The sequence below is a fragment of the Giraffa tippelskirchi genome, chromosome 3, assembly GCF_054371585.1.
Source record: "Giraffa tippelskirchi isolate mGirTip1 chromosome 3, T2T-mGirTip1v1.2.pri, whole genome shotgun sequence".
Lineage (NCBI taxonomy): Eukaryota > Metazoa > Chordata > Mammalia > Artiodactyla > Giraffidae > Giraffa > Giraffa tippelskirchi.
Window position 1 is genome coordinate 38,801,456 of NC_137277.1, and position 15,443 is coordinate 38,816,898.

Here is a 15,443-nt window from a genome sequence, read left to right on the forward strand (position 1 = left end):
GCTTGAGAAATCACCGTGTCTGATCTCATGAAACTGAGACACAGAGCTGGGAAGTGAATCACTGAGTCACGCGGAGCTTCGGGCATGTCGAAGCCAGCCCAGTGTCCCAGTCATCTTCACCCCAAGCTAGTGTGGGGTCAACTACTGTAGGCCCCAGCCAGAAAGCCCAGCTCAGCAGCTTCTCTGAATGAGGTCATGTTCAGCTGATGTCAGAGGATTACGTAACCCTGTCTCTAAATAACAGAGGGCTGATTCAGCATCGTGGCCACATGAATAGAACAGGATCTGCGTCAAGGGGTAAAGCACATTGGGCTTCAGGGTTCTGTGGACCCCACCAAAGTCCATCTTCTGAACCTTTGGGTGTGTCTATAGCACCGTGAATCTTGACCTGATGTTTCCAAATACCTATTTATTAATAGCTGTCTTATTAAGTAGGCACATGCTTTCCAGAAGCATGAACCGAGTTCTCCATCCCTGTGGGCAGCTGGGGCGCCCCGACACTGCAGTGAATGAATAGGCCAGGTGCAGTACTGCCCATGGCACAAGTCACATGTGAGCCTGGCACCTTAGAGAAAGTATGACAATCCCAGAGAAGAATCCATTTGTACCACCACTGGCTTTGGTGCAAATGAAAGGCCTTGTCCTGCTCATCTGCTTTTCTGTTGTTTTCTTCGTGTGGAGGAAGGTGTTTAACATGCTTCCTCACTTCAGCACCAGATACACTGATCACCCAAATGTTTGCTTTTCACTGCACAAAATTGAGGTTGACTGTGGCCCAGCTTTAACTAGTTAGGTATTTTGTAATTGAGGAGACTGCCTGATGCTGTAAGCAAGAGAGGTTTCTATCCAGATGTCTGCCTAGCTGATGACAAGGTTTAGGAATAGGTTTTGATCTTGTGTGTTTGGTATATATTGTACTTTAAATTTTTTAAACTGTGGTTTAATGCATGTAACACGAAAGTTAAATCATCTTAACTATTTTTAAATTCAGTACTGTTAGGTATGTTTGCATTGGTGTGCAATCTCCTTTTAGCATATCTATTACATGGCATGTCTTGTAGTTTTTTAAAAAGACTTCTCAAAGTAGGTTATGGGGGACTTTTGTTATGATTGACGTTTGAGTATACATGTTGTCAGTTTTGTCATTTTGATTAAAAATGGCATCTTTCACTGCATCCTTCATCTACTCCAGAGTTCCCCAATTTCTGTGGGAATCAGAAATCACATGGGTGATTTAAAAAACATCCAGCCTCCTGGCAACACCCTGAGCTATCTGAACCAAAATCTACTGGGCCCTGGGGAACTCTGTCTTTAAAAAGTGCTTGTCAACTGCAACCAGCCCTAACTTGCATTTGACAATGCAGTCCGCAAGGCTGGGTATTAGACGTGGTCCAGCACATCTGAGGCAGCCTCGGCTGTCTCTTTGGTACCACTCACCAGGGTCATTGTTCAGGGGTTAAGGGAGGTCGGAGGGTTTGGACAGCTCTGCCCTGATGCCGAGGAGAAGTAAGTAAGGCCCTTGTTTCCTGTGTTTCCTGAACAGTTTTGCCCAAGCTGTGCTTGTGATACTGTCTGTCTTCTTGTACTTGTTTGCCTACAAAGAGTACCTCGCCTGCCTTGTGCTGGCCATGGCCCTGGGCTGGGCGAACATGCTCTACTACACGCGGGGGTTCCAGTCCATGGGCATGTACAGCGTCATGATCCAGAAGGTACGTTGGGGATGCTGAGCATCAGTGATGGGCAGGGAGGGGCCCCTCAGAGAAAGCCCACTCTTCAGATGGGGAAACTGAGGTCTGGAGAGGAAAAGAGACTCACCCAAAGGATAGGCCACTGCTCTTTCTCTCAAATGTCATGGTCTCCCTTTGTCCTTGCTCAGGGTCTTGGAGGAAAAATATGCATGTGTAATATATATATATGTAGATACGTTTATTATAGATGTTTACCATATAAAGGATGGTGTAGCATGCAAGTTACAAATAATAATAAAATATGCAATACTTTTTTGTAAATTCCACATGGCTAGTTGAGTCTCACCAAATAATTTGTTGATTTTGGTTTAACTCGTATCTGTTGCCAACCTGTGGTTGCAATTGACAAGTGAACATTGTGCCAATATAAATGTTGCCTGAGATTTTCCTTTGCTTTTTAAAAATAAATAATTAATTAATTACAATATTTTGGGGGGGCTACCGTGGGTCTTTGTTGCTGCGCATGGACTTTCTCTAGTTGCAGTGAGCGGGAGCTACTCTCTAGTTGTGGTGTGAGGGCTCCTCATTGCGGTGGCTTTTCTTGTGGAGCACCAGCTCTAGGGCACGCGGGCTTCAGCAGTTGCGGTATGAGGGCTCAGTAGTTGTGGCTCGTGGGCTCTAGAGCATGGGCTCAGTAGTTGGGTCGCATGGGCTTAGTTGCTCCATGGCATGTGGGATCTTCCAGGATCAGGGATCGAACCTGTGTCTTCTGCATTGGCAGGTATATTCCTATCCACTGTACCACCGGGGAAGTCCTTTCCTTTGCTTTAAGGAGTAAGATGAAAAGGAAACAATGAAGATGTGTTGAAAGTGAATTTGTTTGTCAATGATGCTGAGACACTTATTTGCTGAACTGAATAATTGTTTTCAAATACTAGAAGAATATTTCATCAATGTTTTTGTACTATTCACAATATAACAGCCATAGATAGGATACATTTTTAAAGTTTTATCTGCCTCAACATTTTTTCCATCATTGTCTTAGGTCCAGATCTAGACAATCAACAATCTTTGACTTGTAGCTTTCACCTGTTTCTATGGTATAAATCTGTGGTGTAAATCACCCACCATGGCTGATTTCCAGTTACCAACATGAATACAGAATCGGGCAAGGATGCACAGTAAAGCATCATCATATAGTGTTTCCAACATATGGCTACAATAGATATAAATAGCCTTAAAATTCTAGGTAATTGTTAGGACTTCCCTGGCAGTCCAGTGGTTAGGACTCTGGGCTTTCACTGCGGAGGACGCGATTTCAATCTCTGGTCCAGAAACTAAGATCCTGCAAGCCACATGGAGTGGCCAAAAAAGAAAAAAAAAGCCTAAATAATTGTAAAATGTAGTCAAGTCACTTTGAAGTGATGTTTTGACTACTTATTATCTTTGTTTCTAATGTAATTTATTTAATTATGTTTACACAATTCAATTCTTAGTCACGGCTTGTTTAGCAACCAGCTCAGGAAATTCACAAGAGTGTGACAGTCAGCTCTTGTGAGCTGGCCCCAGCACATGGCTACTTCCAGGAAGAGTGAGGATTCTTGGTGTGAGATTCTATGAGGAGAGATGCTGATGTGCAGCCTGTATCAGCAAGGACAGAAACAGACTGTGTTCTAGGAGGGAGGAGGGTGGAGAGGACGAATAGAAGAGTCTTTCTGGAACAGGTGAGCCCAGTGCCGAGCTGTGGAGGGAGCGTCAGGAGGATCGGGGAGGGTCACGGAGGAGTGGCCCGAGTGAATGAGGGCATGGTTGGGGTGCAAACCCAGGAGAGGGTGGGAAGCAGGAGATCAATCTATAGTGAATATGTGCTCAAACCTTACCCTTGAATCATGTTTCTTTCTTTGTAGGTCATTTTGCATGATGTTCTGAAGTTCTTGTTTGTATATATCGTGTTCTTACTTGGATTTGGAGTAGGTAAATGATTTACAAATAATAGCAACTGCCACATTTGTAAAGCCCTTTATATAGATGTTAACATGACAGAGCATGCAGAAGCCTCAGCAACAATTATATTGGTCACCAGTGGAATGCTCACTGTGATTAGCATTTCCCAACGATTATCTATGCGAAGAGCCAGCACATTGGAAAAGACCCTGGTGCTGGGAAAGATTGAGGGCGAGAGGAAAAGTGGGTAGCAGAGGATGAGATGCTTAGATAACATCACTGACTCAATGGACATGAGTTTGAGCAAACTCCAGGAGATAGTGAAGGACAGGGAAGCCTGGCATGCTGCAGTTCATGGGATCACAAAGAGTCAGACACAACTTAGCAACTGAGCAACAACAACGATTATCTCTTTACTTCTCACAATGTATTGACCAAGGCAGGAGTCATCATCATCTCTGATCATAAGAGAACTGAGGCTTAGAGACTCCAGGATTTGACCAGGTTGCTTTTATCCAACCACACTGTGTGGTATGCCTCCCACCTTCACATCCATCGTATGTGTCCCTTGCAGCTTCAGATAGGTTTGGCAGGTGTTTTTGGCCCAAAATGACAGATAGGGAAGCTAAAGTTTGCAGAAATGTGATTGATGGTCTTTGAAAAATAGGAGTAGAGTTATGCATCGAGGTAACCTTCTTTGGCCCTCCACGTCATGTTACTGTCATAGATTGCTTCAGATATATCTGTGAAAGCCTCTGGTCTGCTGGGGACCAGGGAAGGGAAACCCTCTTAAAAACTTCTCTGTTTACAACAGAGGGAAAAGCACAACCTGATTTTGTTTCTAACCTCTGCCTAAAGAGATATGAATTTGTTTTCCCAAGCCAGTTCTTTTCTCCAGTTATCACTGGCATTTGAAACTAGGCAGCTGATTCAATCTGCCTGGTACATTTTCTGGGTCACAGTTTGCTTATTCATTTGCTACTTCATTTGCTTGTTTATTCATCCACCCATTTCCTCGCTGATTAATTTGATCATTCATCCATCCATCCATCCATTCATTCAGTAATGAGCCACTGCTGTAGTGCATTGGGAAGAAGAGAAGAAAGAGTCCCAGCTTGTGACCAGAGATCATGCCACACAGCATTAGAAGGAGACTCAGGACCTTCCAGTCTTGGGAGAGACAACCCAGGCTACCGGAAGTTGGGAGCTCCAAGCCTGGTTGAGGAGCCAGGGACACACAGATTATAGATTATAATTATCAACTCTGCAAGCCCTTGATTGGTCAAGGGCTGAACGGTGGGGTAGAGAAGGGAGAGAAGAGTTTGGGCTTTGTTAGGCAGAAAGGTCTTTCTGCAGTCAGTCAAGGCATAACAACAGCCTGATGAGGCTTCTGGAGGAACTGAGGCTGGAGATGCGATTTCAATAACCAGAAAGAAGACAGCAGTGTGTGTGTGTGCATGTGTGTACATGTGTGCATATGTGTACATGCAGGTATGCACGAGTTCACTGAGTAATTAACCGGACAGGGAGGCTGCAGAGAACACCCTGTTATGTCCTCACAGCCCTGGCCTCGCTGATTGAGAAGTGCCCCAAGAGCCATGAGAACTGCAGCTCCTACGGCAGCTTCAGTGACGCGGTGCTGGAACTCTTCAAGCTCACCATAGGCCTGGGTGACCTGAACATCCAGCAGAACTCCAAGTACCCCATCCTCTTCCTGTTCCTGCTCATCACCTATGTCATCCTCACCTTCGTCCTCCTCCTCAACATGCTCATAGCCCTGATGGGGGAGACCGTGGAGAACGTCTCCAAGGAGAGTGAGCGCATCTGGCGCCTACAGGTAAGCCTGGCAGAGTCCCCTCTGGGGGGGCCTGTCATGGGAACTCAGTTCAGCACACAGAACCAGTGGATCTAGGCTGGGGCCTGGAAACCTGCATAAGCTCCCTGTGTTTGGTCAGGTTCGAGGAAGGAAGGTTCGTGCAGTAAAGTGTCCAGGGAGTGTGGCTGGACAGTGGCAGGTATGAGAGGTACTCAGGTTTATGCCTGTGCTCTGCTTAGAGTCAATGGTGTGATATGTGGGTGTTGAAGTGTGACCTTAGGTTGCATTAAGAGGAGTATAGAGTATAGGACAATGGAGGTGACAATTCTGCTTCTCTCCAATACTCCTTATATGCTGTGGGCATTACACACTAGGGACACTAACCCACAGAATGGTCCAGGCATGGGAGAGGCCTGGCAACCATGCCTCACAACAGACGGTATTGAAACTGGGTTGAAGAAGGTGAGAATCCCTTCTTGCAGAGCTACTTGGGAAAGAGGGAGCAGCTTTCTTCTATGATCCCAGAGGCAGAAATGGGACATATGGGGAACAAGAGGGAGAAAAGCTTTGATCTGATACAAGGAAGTTACTAATTGTTAGGGCCTTCTTAATGGATTGTCAATAATATTCAGGGGAGATTGGACAAATTATGATTGGGGAAATTGCTGAGGGGATTCCCAGCCTGAGATGGGATAGGACTGTGTGATGTCTGAACTTCCTTTCACCACGGGAGCTCAGAATCCTATCTTTCAGTTAGGAAACTCTGGACTCCCATAAACATAGTTTATGTGATGTTTAAAATAATTTTAACACCTTTCCCAAACTTATTGTACCTTCTTTTTCTTTCATTTTTTAAAGTCTTTGTTGAATTTGTTACAATACTGTTTCTGTATTATGTGTTGGCTTTTTGGCCTTGAGGCCTGTGGGATCTTAACTCCCCAACCAGGGATCGAACCCACACCCCCTGCATTGGAAGGTGAAGTCTTAACCACTGGACCATCGGGGAAGACCCTGGGTTTTTGAATTCTGTAGGTTAGCCAGATCCTCAGGATCTATGCATCTAAGTAAGCATTCTGTGCAGGTGGAGTGGGCTGTTTGGTGGTGTATGTGTGTGTGTGTGTGTTCTTGTGTGTGCGAGTTCTTGTTTGTGTGTGTACGTGTGTGGGCACACCCACAGTCATGCGGCACCTCGGCGCTGGCTCCTCGGTGACACACTTAGGCTCCTTTGTGTTCCCAGAGAGCCAGGACCATCTTGGAGTTTGAGAAAATATTACCAGAATGGCTGAGGAGCAGATTCCGGATGGGGGAGCTGTGTAAAGTGGCAGAGGACGATTTCCGGCTGTGTTTGCGGTAACAGAGGGAGGAGGGCACTTTGCTGGTGCTCTTTGGGTGGGTGAAGAGACATGCGAAGAGACCGTTAGCGAAACGGTGCTGCCATTTGCTTGTCGGACCATGGCCATGGTCTGTTCCACCTCCTCAGAAGATGGAGTTTGCTTGTTTGGGGTCGCTGGCCCTGGGACAGGCTTCCTGAGCCTCAGAAGGGAGAAGGGGGAGACTCTGCCCTTCTGGAGGTGCCTCTGTGGCTTCTCCCTGCCTGGTACCTGCCTTAGAAGAGATCTGCCAGCCTGGCACCCTTTGTCCTTCTGTCTCCCCTGTGTGGGTTCACAGGGGACCACTTATGCCTCTCTGAGCTCCTGGGTCCCATATCCTGGGAGGAGGCTGATCCTGGAGGCCTGGGAAAAACACTTAGGCAGGTTTCAAGCCCCAGTAACACTGATATGAACACACGAGTCAGGAGTGTTCCTGATCCCCATGGAGGACACCCCAAATGCAGTGCTGGTATACTTGTTTGTATTTTCATAAAATGTGCTTGGGGAATAGTGAGAATGATTATCACACCCTCAGGATCAACGAGGTGAAGTGGACTGAATGGAAAACTCATGTCTCCTTCCTCAATGAAGATCCGGGGCCCGGGAGACGGACAGGTACCACGCTGTCAGGAAGCACGATGCCCGCTCCTGCCTGACCATGTGACCCCAGGGGACCCTGATTTTCCCCATCTGTAAAATGAGGGAGGAGGGTTAAACTAATCCCTTCCAGCTCTATCATTTTATAACCTGAGTTGGAATCATTTCTGAAAGTCAAGTGGTGGGCCAAGACTGACCTGGAGGCACAACTTGCAGAGTGCTGTATTTGTAAAATAGTGTTTTGTCTTTAAAACAGATTCCAACAAAATCCAAGATTCTTCCAGGAGCAACAGCAAAACCACCCTCAATGCATTTGAGGAAATAGATGAATTTCCAGAAACTTCAGTGTAAAAGCAGGATCCAGAGCCCACGTGCGTGTGGGCCATCTGATGCTGGAGCCTGGATGCTGGACTTGGTGCTGCGGGCTTTGCAGAGCAATGGAGCCTGGCTCCGCCTGAAGAGACAAGGAACACACCCTCACACTGAGCGGGTAGCTGAACCAAGGGGCAGTTGTCAGTTTGTCTGAGTGGGAAACACCCTGGAGTTTGTTATTCGGCAAAGAGCTTGTAAAAACCCATGGCCAGCCATCCTGAGCCTGGGAGTTCCAGAAGCCCTGAATCCTGGGTGAAGCTCCTGTGTTCACCAACTGCAGGTCGACTTGGCTGGGAGAGAGGATGGCAGGGCAGGAGCAGGGGCCCAAGGAGCATGGAGAGGAGTCTTTCTTCTCCCAAAGTCTTGACAATGTCTTGTCAATGTCTTGATAGCCCCTAGCCCCAGCCCTAATATTCTACCATCTCCCCTACTGTGACTGGATCTCCTGAATTTAAGGGCTTCTTAATCCCATCCTAAAAATGTACAGGGGACTGAACTGAGCCTGGTATCCTGGGGCCAGAGGGGAATGAGCTTCTGGAATCTTCAGGGAGCAGGAAAACACCCTTGGAATAAGTGGCCTTGGTACTCAAGGCTCAGACTGTCTCCAACTGAGAGAAGATTCTAGAAGCATAACTAACACAGGGCTTTTCTTTTCAGTAGAGAAAGGACATTTCAGTTTTAAATGAAAATGGCTTCAAATGAAGTGTGTGATTTTAAAAGCTGAGAAATAGATTTTAGGATTTGGGGGTTGGACATAAGTATTATATACTTGGCCTCAAGGTGGCCAGAACAAGGACAAAAAGCTTTTCTTTACATATTTAAAACTACATGAGACATGCCAGGCAGGACCTGCAATCTGGGTGAAAGATCTTGGCTGGTTTCCTTGTCCCAGCCCTGGCACAGTGCAGGCTTCCAAGCTGGGATAGTGGCTTCATCTGAAACAGAAATAGCAGCTGCTCTATTTATATGGTCTTGAATCTCAGAGATTACTCTTTTACACATCAGTATTTTTCACTGGAGGAATTTTACAGAATATCTGAAATGCTCTGGTATTCAGTATTTTTTTTAACTGTGAATTTTGAAGCAGAGAGTAAGGCGTCTGAGGAGGAGCCAAGAGGTGGGGCTTATTTTTAGATTCTCATCCTCTGGTTTTCTTCCCTGAAATTACTCAGTTTGGGGACAGAGGTGCAGTGGAGAGAGTATAAATGTTCCAGGTTATTGGAGCCTCAAGTGTGTTAGTCCATCAGTCGTGTCCCTATCTTTGTGACCCCATAGACTGTAGCCCGCCAGGCTCCTCTGTTCATGGGATTCTCCAGGCAAGAATATTGGAGAGGGTAGCCATTCCCTTCTCCAGAGGATCTTCCTAACCCGGGTCTCTTGCATTGCAGGGGGATTCTTTACCATCTGAGCCAGTAGAGAAGTCCTATAGGAACCTAAACAACCAGAAAATCCACTCTGACTCAGTTATCTGGTAAAAGATTCGTGTGGGAATTTAAACAAAAAATTTTTTTGAGTACAGTTGCATTACATTTGTGTTAGTTTCTGCTGTGCAACAATGTGAATCAGCCATAAATATACACATATCCCCTCCCTCTTGAACCTCCTTCCTGCCCCCCACCCCCACATCTCACCCCTTTAGGTCATCACAGTCGTGTGGGATTTTTGAGGCGAAAATTGTAACAATATTAACCACGAACTTTAATTTTAAATGGCACAAAATCATCCAGCTTTTAGACAGCTTGGCTGTTGGCTAGTTAATCTGACTAGAAGCAAACTAAGGAGTGCGGGCCACGCAGTCCACTCCTGGCCCATTTCTCTGCTCTGGGCTGCTCTGTGCACCAGCTTACCTGGATGGGCAGAATCTTGGCCCTTGTGTCCCTGATGGGCTGAGTCAGGGACGGATGAGTCCCATATGCAGCCTTGCAATCTGCAGCAGCCCCTGTACTCTCAGATGACCCAGGGAGCTGCCCAGTGCCCCAGGCTGTAGTGGTCAGACCAGGTTCAGGTGTGAGCAGGGGAGGAAGGGGCTAGGCATGTTTCTCGCAGAAGGGAAGATTTAGGGGGATTATCACAGAGGCAGGAGGACCAGATGTGTTGCAGATGAACAGGACTAGTGCCCAAAAGTTGGAAGATTTAGGGAAAACAATTATGGTTCAATGTAGTCCAACAACTTCTTCAATGTTGAGGATATGTTTGTTTGTTTTTTAATTTTTTTGTCCACACCCCCCAGAGCATTTGCAATCTTCACTCCCAACCAGGGATCGAACCCACACTCCCTGCCTTGGAAGCATGGAATTTTAAACACTGGACCTCCAGGGAAGTTGTGATACTGGGGATATTTAAGCAGAAGTTGGGTGAGCATATATTAGGGATATTGTTAAAGATCATCATCAGATGAACTTGAAGCTCCTTTTAGCCTGGAGAGTAGCATCCTGTATCTGGAATTACCTTCTTGCCTTTATCCTGAACAGACAGATGTCTTGGTTTGAAGGGCAGCAACTCGGATCCATGGCTCCACTCTCTACTCTGTGCAGCTGGAAATTCAGAATTGTTTTGATTTGGATATGCATGGATAAAACTGTACAACTCTTCACTTCCCACTTGAACAAAAGCTGGGAGGTTAGACAGACAGAAGTCAGTAACTGGATCTTTGTCTTCTTATGCATATGGAGACCTGTCTATGGATCTGGATGGAATTTGTTGGCAGGACCATTTTCTATACTGAATCTTCCTCCTGACAGTGGTGTCCCCCAAAGGCTTTTATCCTAGATGGTCTCAACCTAGGCAGATTTACCAAGGAAGGTGATGAGTCAAAGAGCATTGGTTTAAAAGGACCAGTTCTCTTATTTGACACCTGGGGACCAAAGCTCCGAGAGGAAAGAGGACTTGTTCAAAGTCATGCAGGAGATTGTATCAGAGCTGCTGAAGCTGGAATGTTCTGATTCTGGACCACAGATGTCCTCCTGTGTGATTTTAGTTTTTTGGCACAGTTCTTTGGTAAATTTGAGTCTGCCTTTGTGGTTGGCATGTATCAGGGGATTAGGTTTTTTGCTCAGATGGTTCATGCTGGCAGTCTGCATTGTCCCTGTGATCCCTATGATGGGTTTTTAAATTCAAATGTGTGCATACAGATGTGCACAAAACCACACATACACACACCACACCACGCTGAATCCACAGATGTATCAGGATATCTTAAGTGATTCACATTTCACTAATTTAAGGGGAAAGTATTTTCCAGGAATAGAATCTCACATGCCCAGATAATAGTTGTGGCTGGAAATTTTCCTTTAGCTAAACTCTGCCTCAGGAAGAATCCATTACTCTAGAAATCATGGTATATATCTGTCTGGAGTGAAAAGGGTGCTTACCTTCCTCCCTGGGTGTGGGATGGGAGAAGGAGTTCAAGGCTGTACTGTGAAGTCACTAAGCTCTTAGAGGGCTCCTGCCCTGGAGCCCAGTGTTATTGACCTTCTTTTCCTTCCACAAGGCCTAGTGGACTAAATCCTTTGGCTCTGAGTAGGGGCCAGATAGATGGACCGTCATGTGGGCCTGTAAGCCATACTTGATCTCTGTGTTGATTTAGTTTTTTTTTTTTTACTGTGATCTCGGTCCCAAACATAGAATTGTTACCTTGTTCTCACTGAATGTGCCAAATCTTTTCAAATTCCATTTACATCCTTGTTTTTAGTGTCATATGTGTGTGAAACTCTATGTGCGAGAAGTCATAAATGGAATAAGAAAATTTTAGTGTCATTGAAGAATGCTTTAATGATTTCTAATAAATATTTATTTTGCCTTGTTATGATCATGTTTTATCTTTGTCTTAAGAGGGCCACTATGATGATTGAAATCTTATGGTGTTGATTAACATGAATGGATAAAGGGAAGGCCACTTTTTGGACTTAAAGAATCAATTATTGGTCCCAGCTCAGCGTGCTAAGACATACCACCTTTGTGCAAATGTGTACATCTCAAAGTACATCACATCCAGTACCCCATCTAAACCACTCGATAACTGGGAGGAATTTGAGTAAAAGGAGACCTAGAGATTCGAAGCGACATGTGCAAGGAGTCATAGCCTGAAAATGTTACAGGTTCAGGTCATATGACCTCAAGCAGGAGGGTCCATCCATCATGCCTGCTGGCTCTCCACTTTGCATGCATATGAACTCATGGCTCCACTTGGAGACCAGGAAGTAGAAATCCCTCCTGTTTACCTCACAGAACCTTTATGAGGAGGCAATAAGGGAATGGATAGGAAAGAGCTGATATTATTACTATCATTATTGCCCAATGTATATGTATATGCAGTTTTTTCATTCTTTTGAGTTATTTTGAAAGAATGGCAGTTCTCAACTTGAATGCCAAGATGCTGCTGTGTCTTGAAGGGTTGTAGAACTTGCAAACAATTTATTAATAAGCAATATGCTGCATTTGGTCAATTACTTCATCCAAACAATTCCCAGAATAACACCCTTCACTGGGCTATGTTTTCTTGACTGGCAAGGAAATGGGACTTGTACATAATCCACATACTAGTTCAAACAGGCTTCAGTCTATAATCTAGGAATGTGCCATCCATGGGAACATTCTGGGTAGATTGATAGAGAAAGTGTGGGTGCCCCATCATAGGATGTATTCTCAAAGTGGGATGCCTAGGTCAGTGAGGATGAACAGTTTTATGACTTTTGATATTATGAAAAATGACCTTCCAAAAGATATTTTGCAATTTTTTCAGCCTTTGGAATTGTAAAATTCCCTATTTATAAAGTACTTTCATTCATATTGGTTATCTTAATCCACAATTCTGTAGATGGTTCGATGAGTATTCTATTGCCATTCAACAGAGAAAATTGAGACTTGGGGAATTTGAGACTTGGAGAGAGACAGAATGACAAGTTGAGGTCACAGTGCTTTTTCCTGGGCCAAGGATCCAGGTGTTCTGAGGTGTGCTGGTACGTGCTAGTCTAGTAGTGTCAATGAGCTTGTATAACAGAGTGGGTTAGCCTAGCCTGAGTCACATTAAAACAAATTTGTCTGGTTGCACTGGGTCTTAGTTGTGGTACACAGGGATCTTTTAGATGTAGCATGTGGGATCTAGTTCCTAGATCAGGTATCAAACTGGGGTCTCCTGCATTGGGAGTGTGGAGTCTTAGCCACTGGACCACAAAGGAAGTCCTTGAACCACATTTAAGAATAAGTGTCGGGACTTCCCTTGTGGTCCAGTGGTTGAGGATCTGCCTTCTGGTGCAGGGGATGCAAATTTGATCCCTGGTCAGGGAACTAAGATCCCACATCCCCTGGGGCAGCTGAACCTGCGCACCATAGATGGAGAGAAGCAAAGACCCCAAGGTAACAGGGTGAATTTGAGGATGGAGAAGTCTGTGAGGCCAAATTTCTAGGACCAGGGCTGGAGAGGTAGGCAGAGGCCAGAGCACACAGGACTCGTCCAGCTGTGGGGGAGGCTTTGAGATTTCATATTGAGAGTTAGGGGAAACCATTAAAAGGTTTCACACAAGGGTATTATTGGATATGAACACTTCCTTTTCCCCTCATAGGGTTACAGACTTAAAAGGGTGTATTTTTTCATCTGCTATCATTTGGGACATAGTAACGGTCTGGAGTGTGGAAGGAGAGATTTCCAACGGACAGTGAAGGAGATAACTCGGGAAGTGACTGGGAAAGAAGGGAAGAAGGCAAAGAGAAGGCAGAGCCGCTGGCGGAACATGAAGACACTTCAGTAGAGAAGGAATGTCTGAGCACACTCATTTACTCAGCTAAACTCACAGGGCATGTACTAGATTGCAGGTACTGAAAAAGACACTGGTAATATCCTTGAGATGGGATAGAAGCAGAGAGGGGCAGAGGGGCAAGTCAAGAGAGATTTTATAGATGAAATGAGAATTGAGTTGCATTTTGAAGAAAAAATAGGAATTCAGTAAGGTGAGGTCTGGTGTGGGTGTCAGGGATCGAGGAAGAGAAGAGAAGGAAGAAAATTCTAGGTGGAAGGGCCAGACTCCGCAAAGACACACAGGAATAAAACAATGCAAAGCTGACTGGAACAGAGAAGAGCTAAAGGCAGATGAGTCTAGAGAGGTTGTGGGGAGGGTGAGACAGATCATAAAGGGCTTTTTGTGTTAGGAATTTCAACTTGAATAATTTATTATTCTGTGCTAGGCACTGTGGTAAGTACTTGCATGCATTAACCCAAGCCCACTTAATCCTCACAACAATCTCATGAAGGGACACTATTATTATGAATATCCTTATTTTACAAATGGGAAAACCGAATCTATAGACTGTTAGAAATAATCAAAATGAAATTGAAAGTGGCTAAAGCCACATAGCAATATGTTACAGATAAAAAAAATAACTATAAATATTGAGTCAGAGAAAATTAGACTTGATAGAATCATTACAAAAACTGAAACCACAGTGGCCTAAACTGCATATTGTAAATTTTGTAACTAACTAAAATTTGATGGGAAAATAAAGTATTTTTCCCAAAGTATATGTATGGAAAATTTGACCTAGAAAAATTGAACTTGTGTACAGGACACAAAGAAACATTCACAGTGGGAGAAGGAAGCTTAGTAAAGTTTGTTATATACAAAAGCCAATTGATAAAAACATTTTTTTTTTACTAAAGAATTCAGAAGGAAGACAGTCGATTCCAAAGAAAATAATTTTGGTAAAGTACAAAAATAAATGCTGAAAGTTTCAAAGCAGTTTAATCTGGTCCCATCACTTCATGGGAAATAGATGGGGAAACAGTGGAAACACTGTCAGACTTTATTTTTTGGGGGCTCCAAAATCACTGCTGATGGTGATTGCAGCCATGAAATTAAAAGATGCTTACTCCTTGGAAGGAAAGTTATGACCAGCATAGATAGCATATTAAAAAGCAGAGACATTACTTTGCCAACAAAGGTCCGTCTAGTCAAGGCTATGGTTTTTCCAGTGGTCATGTATGGATGTGAGAGTTGGACGGTGAAGAAAGCTGAGCACCGCAGAATTGATGCTTTTGAACTGTGGTGTTGGAGAAGACTCTTGAGAGTCCCTTGGACTACAAGGAGATCCAACCAGTCCATCCTAACGGAGATCAGTCCTGAGTGTTCATTGGAAGGACTGATGTTGAAACTGAAACTCCAATACTTTGGCCACCTGATGCAAAGAGTTGACTCATTGGAAAAGACCCTGATGCTGGGAAGGATTGGGGGCAGAAGGAGAAGGGGACGACAGAGGATGAGATGGCTGGATGGCATCACCGACTCGATGGACATGAGTTTGGGTTAACTCCGGGAGTTGGTGATAGACAGGGAGGCCTGGTGTGCTGCGATTCATGGGGCCGCAAAGAGTTGGACATGACTGAGCGACTGAACTGAACTGAACTGAACTGATAAGAGCACTGAATATGGAATGAAATTGGCTTAATGGGATTTGCTTTGCAAGAATGAAATTATATATATAGACATATACATGTTACAGATAATGACAATATTAGTATGATTTTGTAAATATATTTGAAACTGTAAACACGCGTTCCTTGGGGTCCAAATCGTGGGATAAAACGTTCTTTACTTGGCTGCCATGGCTGAAGAGAGGGGGGAGGGGAGGCTCTTGCAAGGATTGGAGAGGGAGAGAGGTGGAAAA

The 15,443-nt window shown here is 44.7% G+C and overlaps 1 protein-coding gene across 2 annotated transcripts in view; it reads left to right on the forward strand.

Annotated features, from left to right (window-relative positions):
- Nucleotides 1-11,592, forward strand: part of TRPV3 (transient receptor potential cation channel subfamily V member 3) — a 33,443-nt gene extending 21,851 nt beyond the window's left edge. Inside the window, exons 10-16 of one of the 2 annotated variants that reach the window (XR_014079508.1) lie at nt 1,544-1,709; nt 3,596-3,662; nt 5,195-5,469; nt 6,686-6,798; nt 7,354-7,433; nt 7,672-7,905; nt 9,176-11,592. Coding sequence is in view for 1 of the 2 variants with exons in the window: in XM_081579938.1 (XP_081436064.1) it covers nt 1,544-1,709; nt 3,596-3,662; nt 5,195-5,469; nt 6,686-6,798; nt 7,354-7,433; nt 7,672-7,766 (796 nt within the window). In the remaining variant the exon portion in view is untranslated. Of the gene's footprint in view, nt 1-1,543; nt 1,710-3,595; nt 3,663-5,194; nt 5,470-6,685; nt 6,799-7,353; nt 7,434-7,671; nt 8,023-9,175 lie in introns of those variants that run through there. The other variant, XM_081579938.1, reaches the window with a different exon arrangement.
- The last annotated feature ends 3,851 nt before the right edge of the window (nt 11,593-15,443 follow it).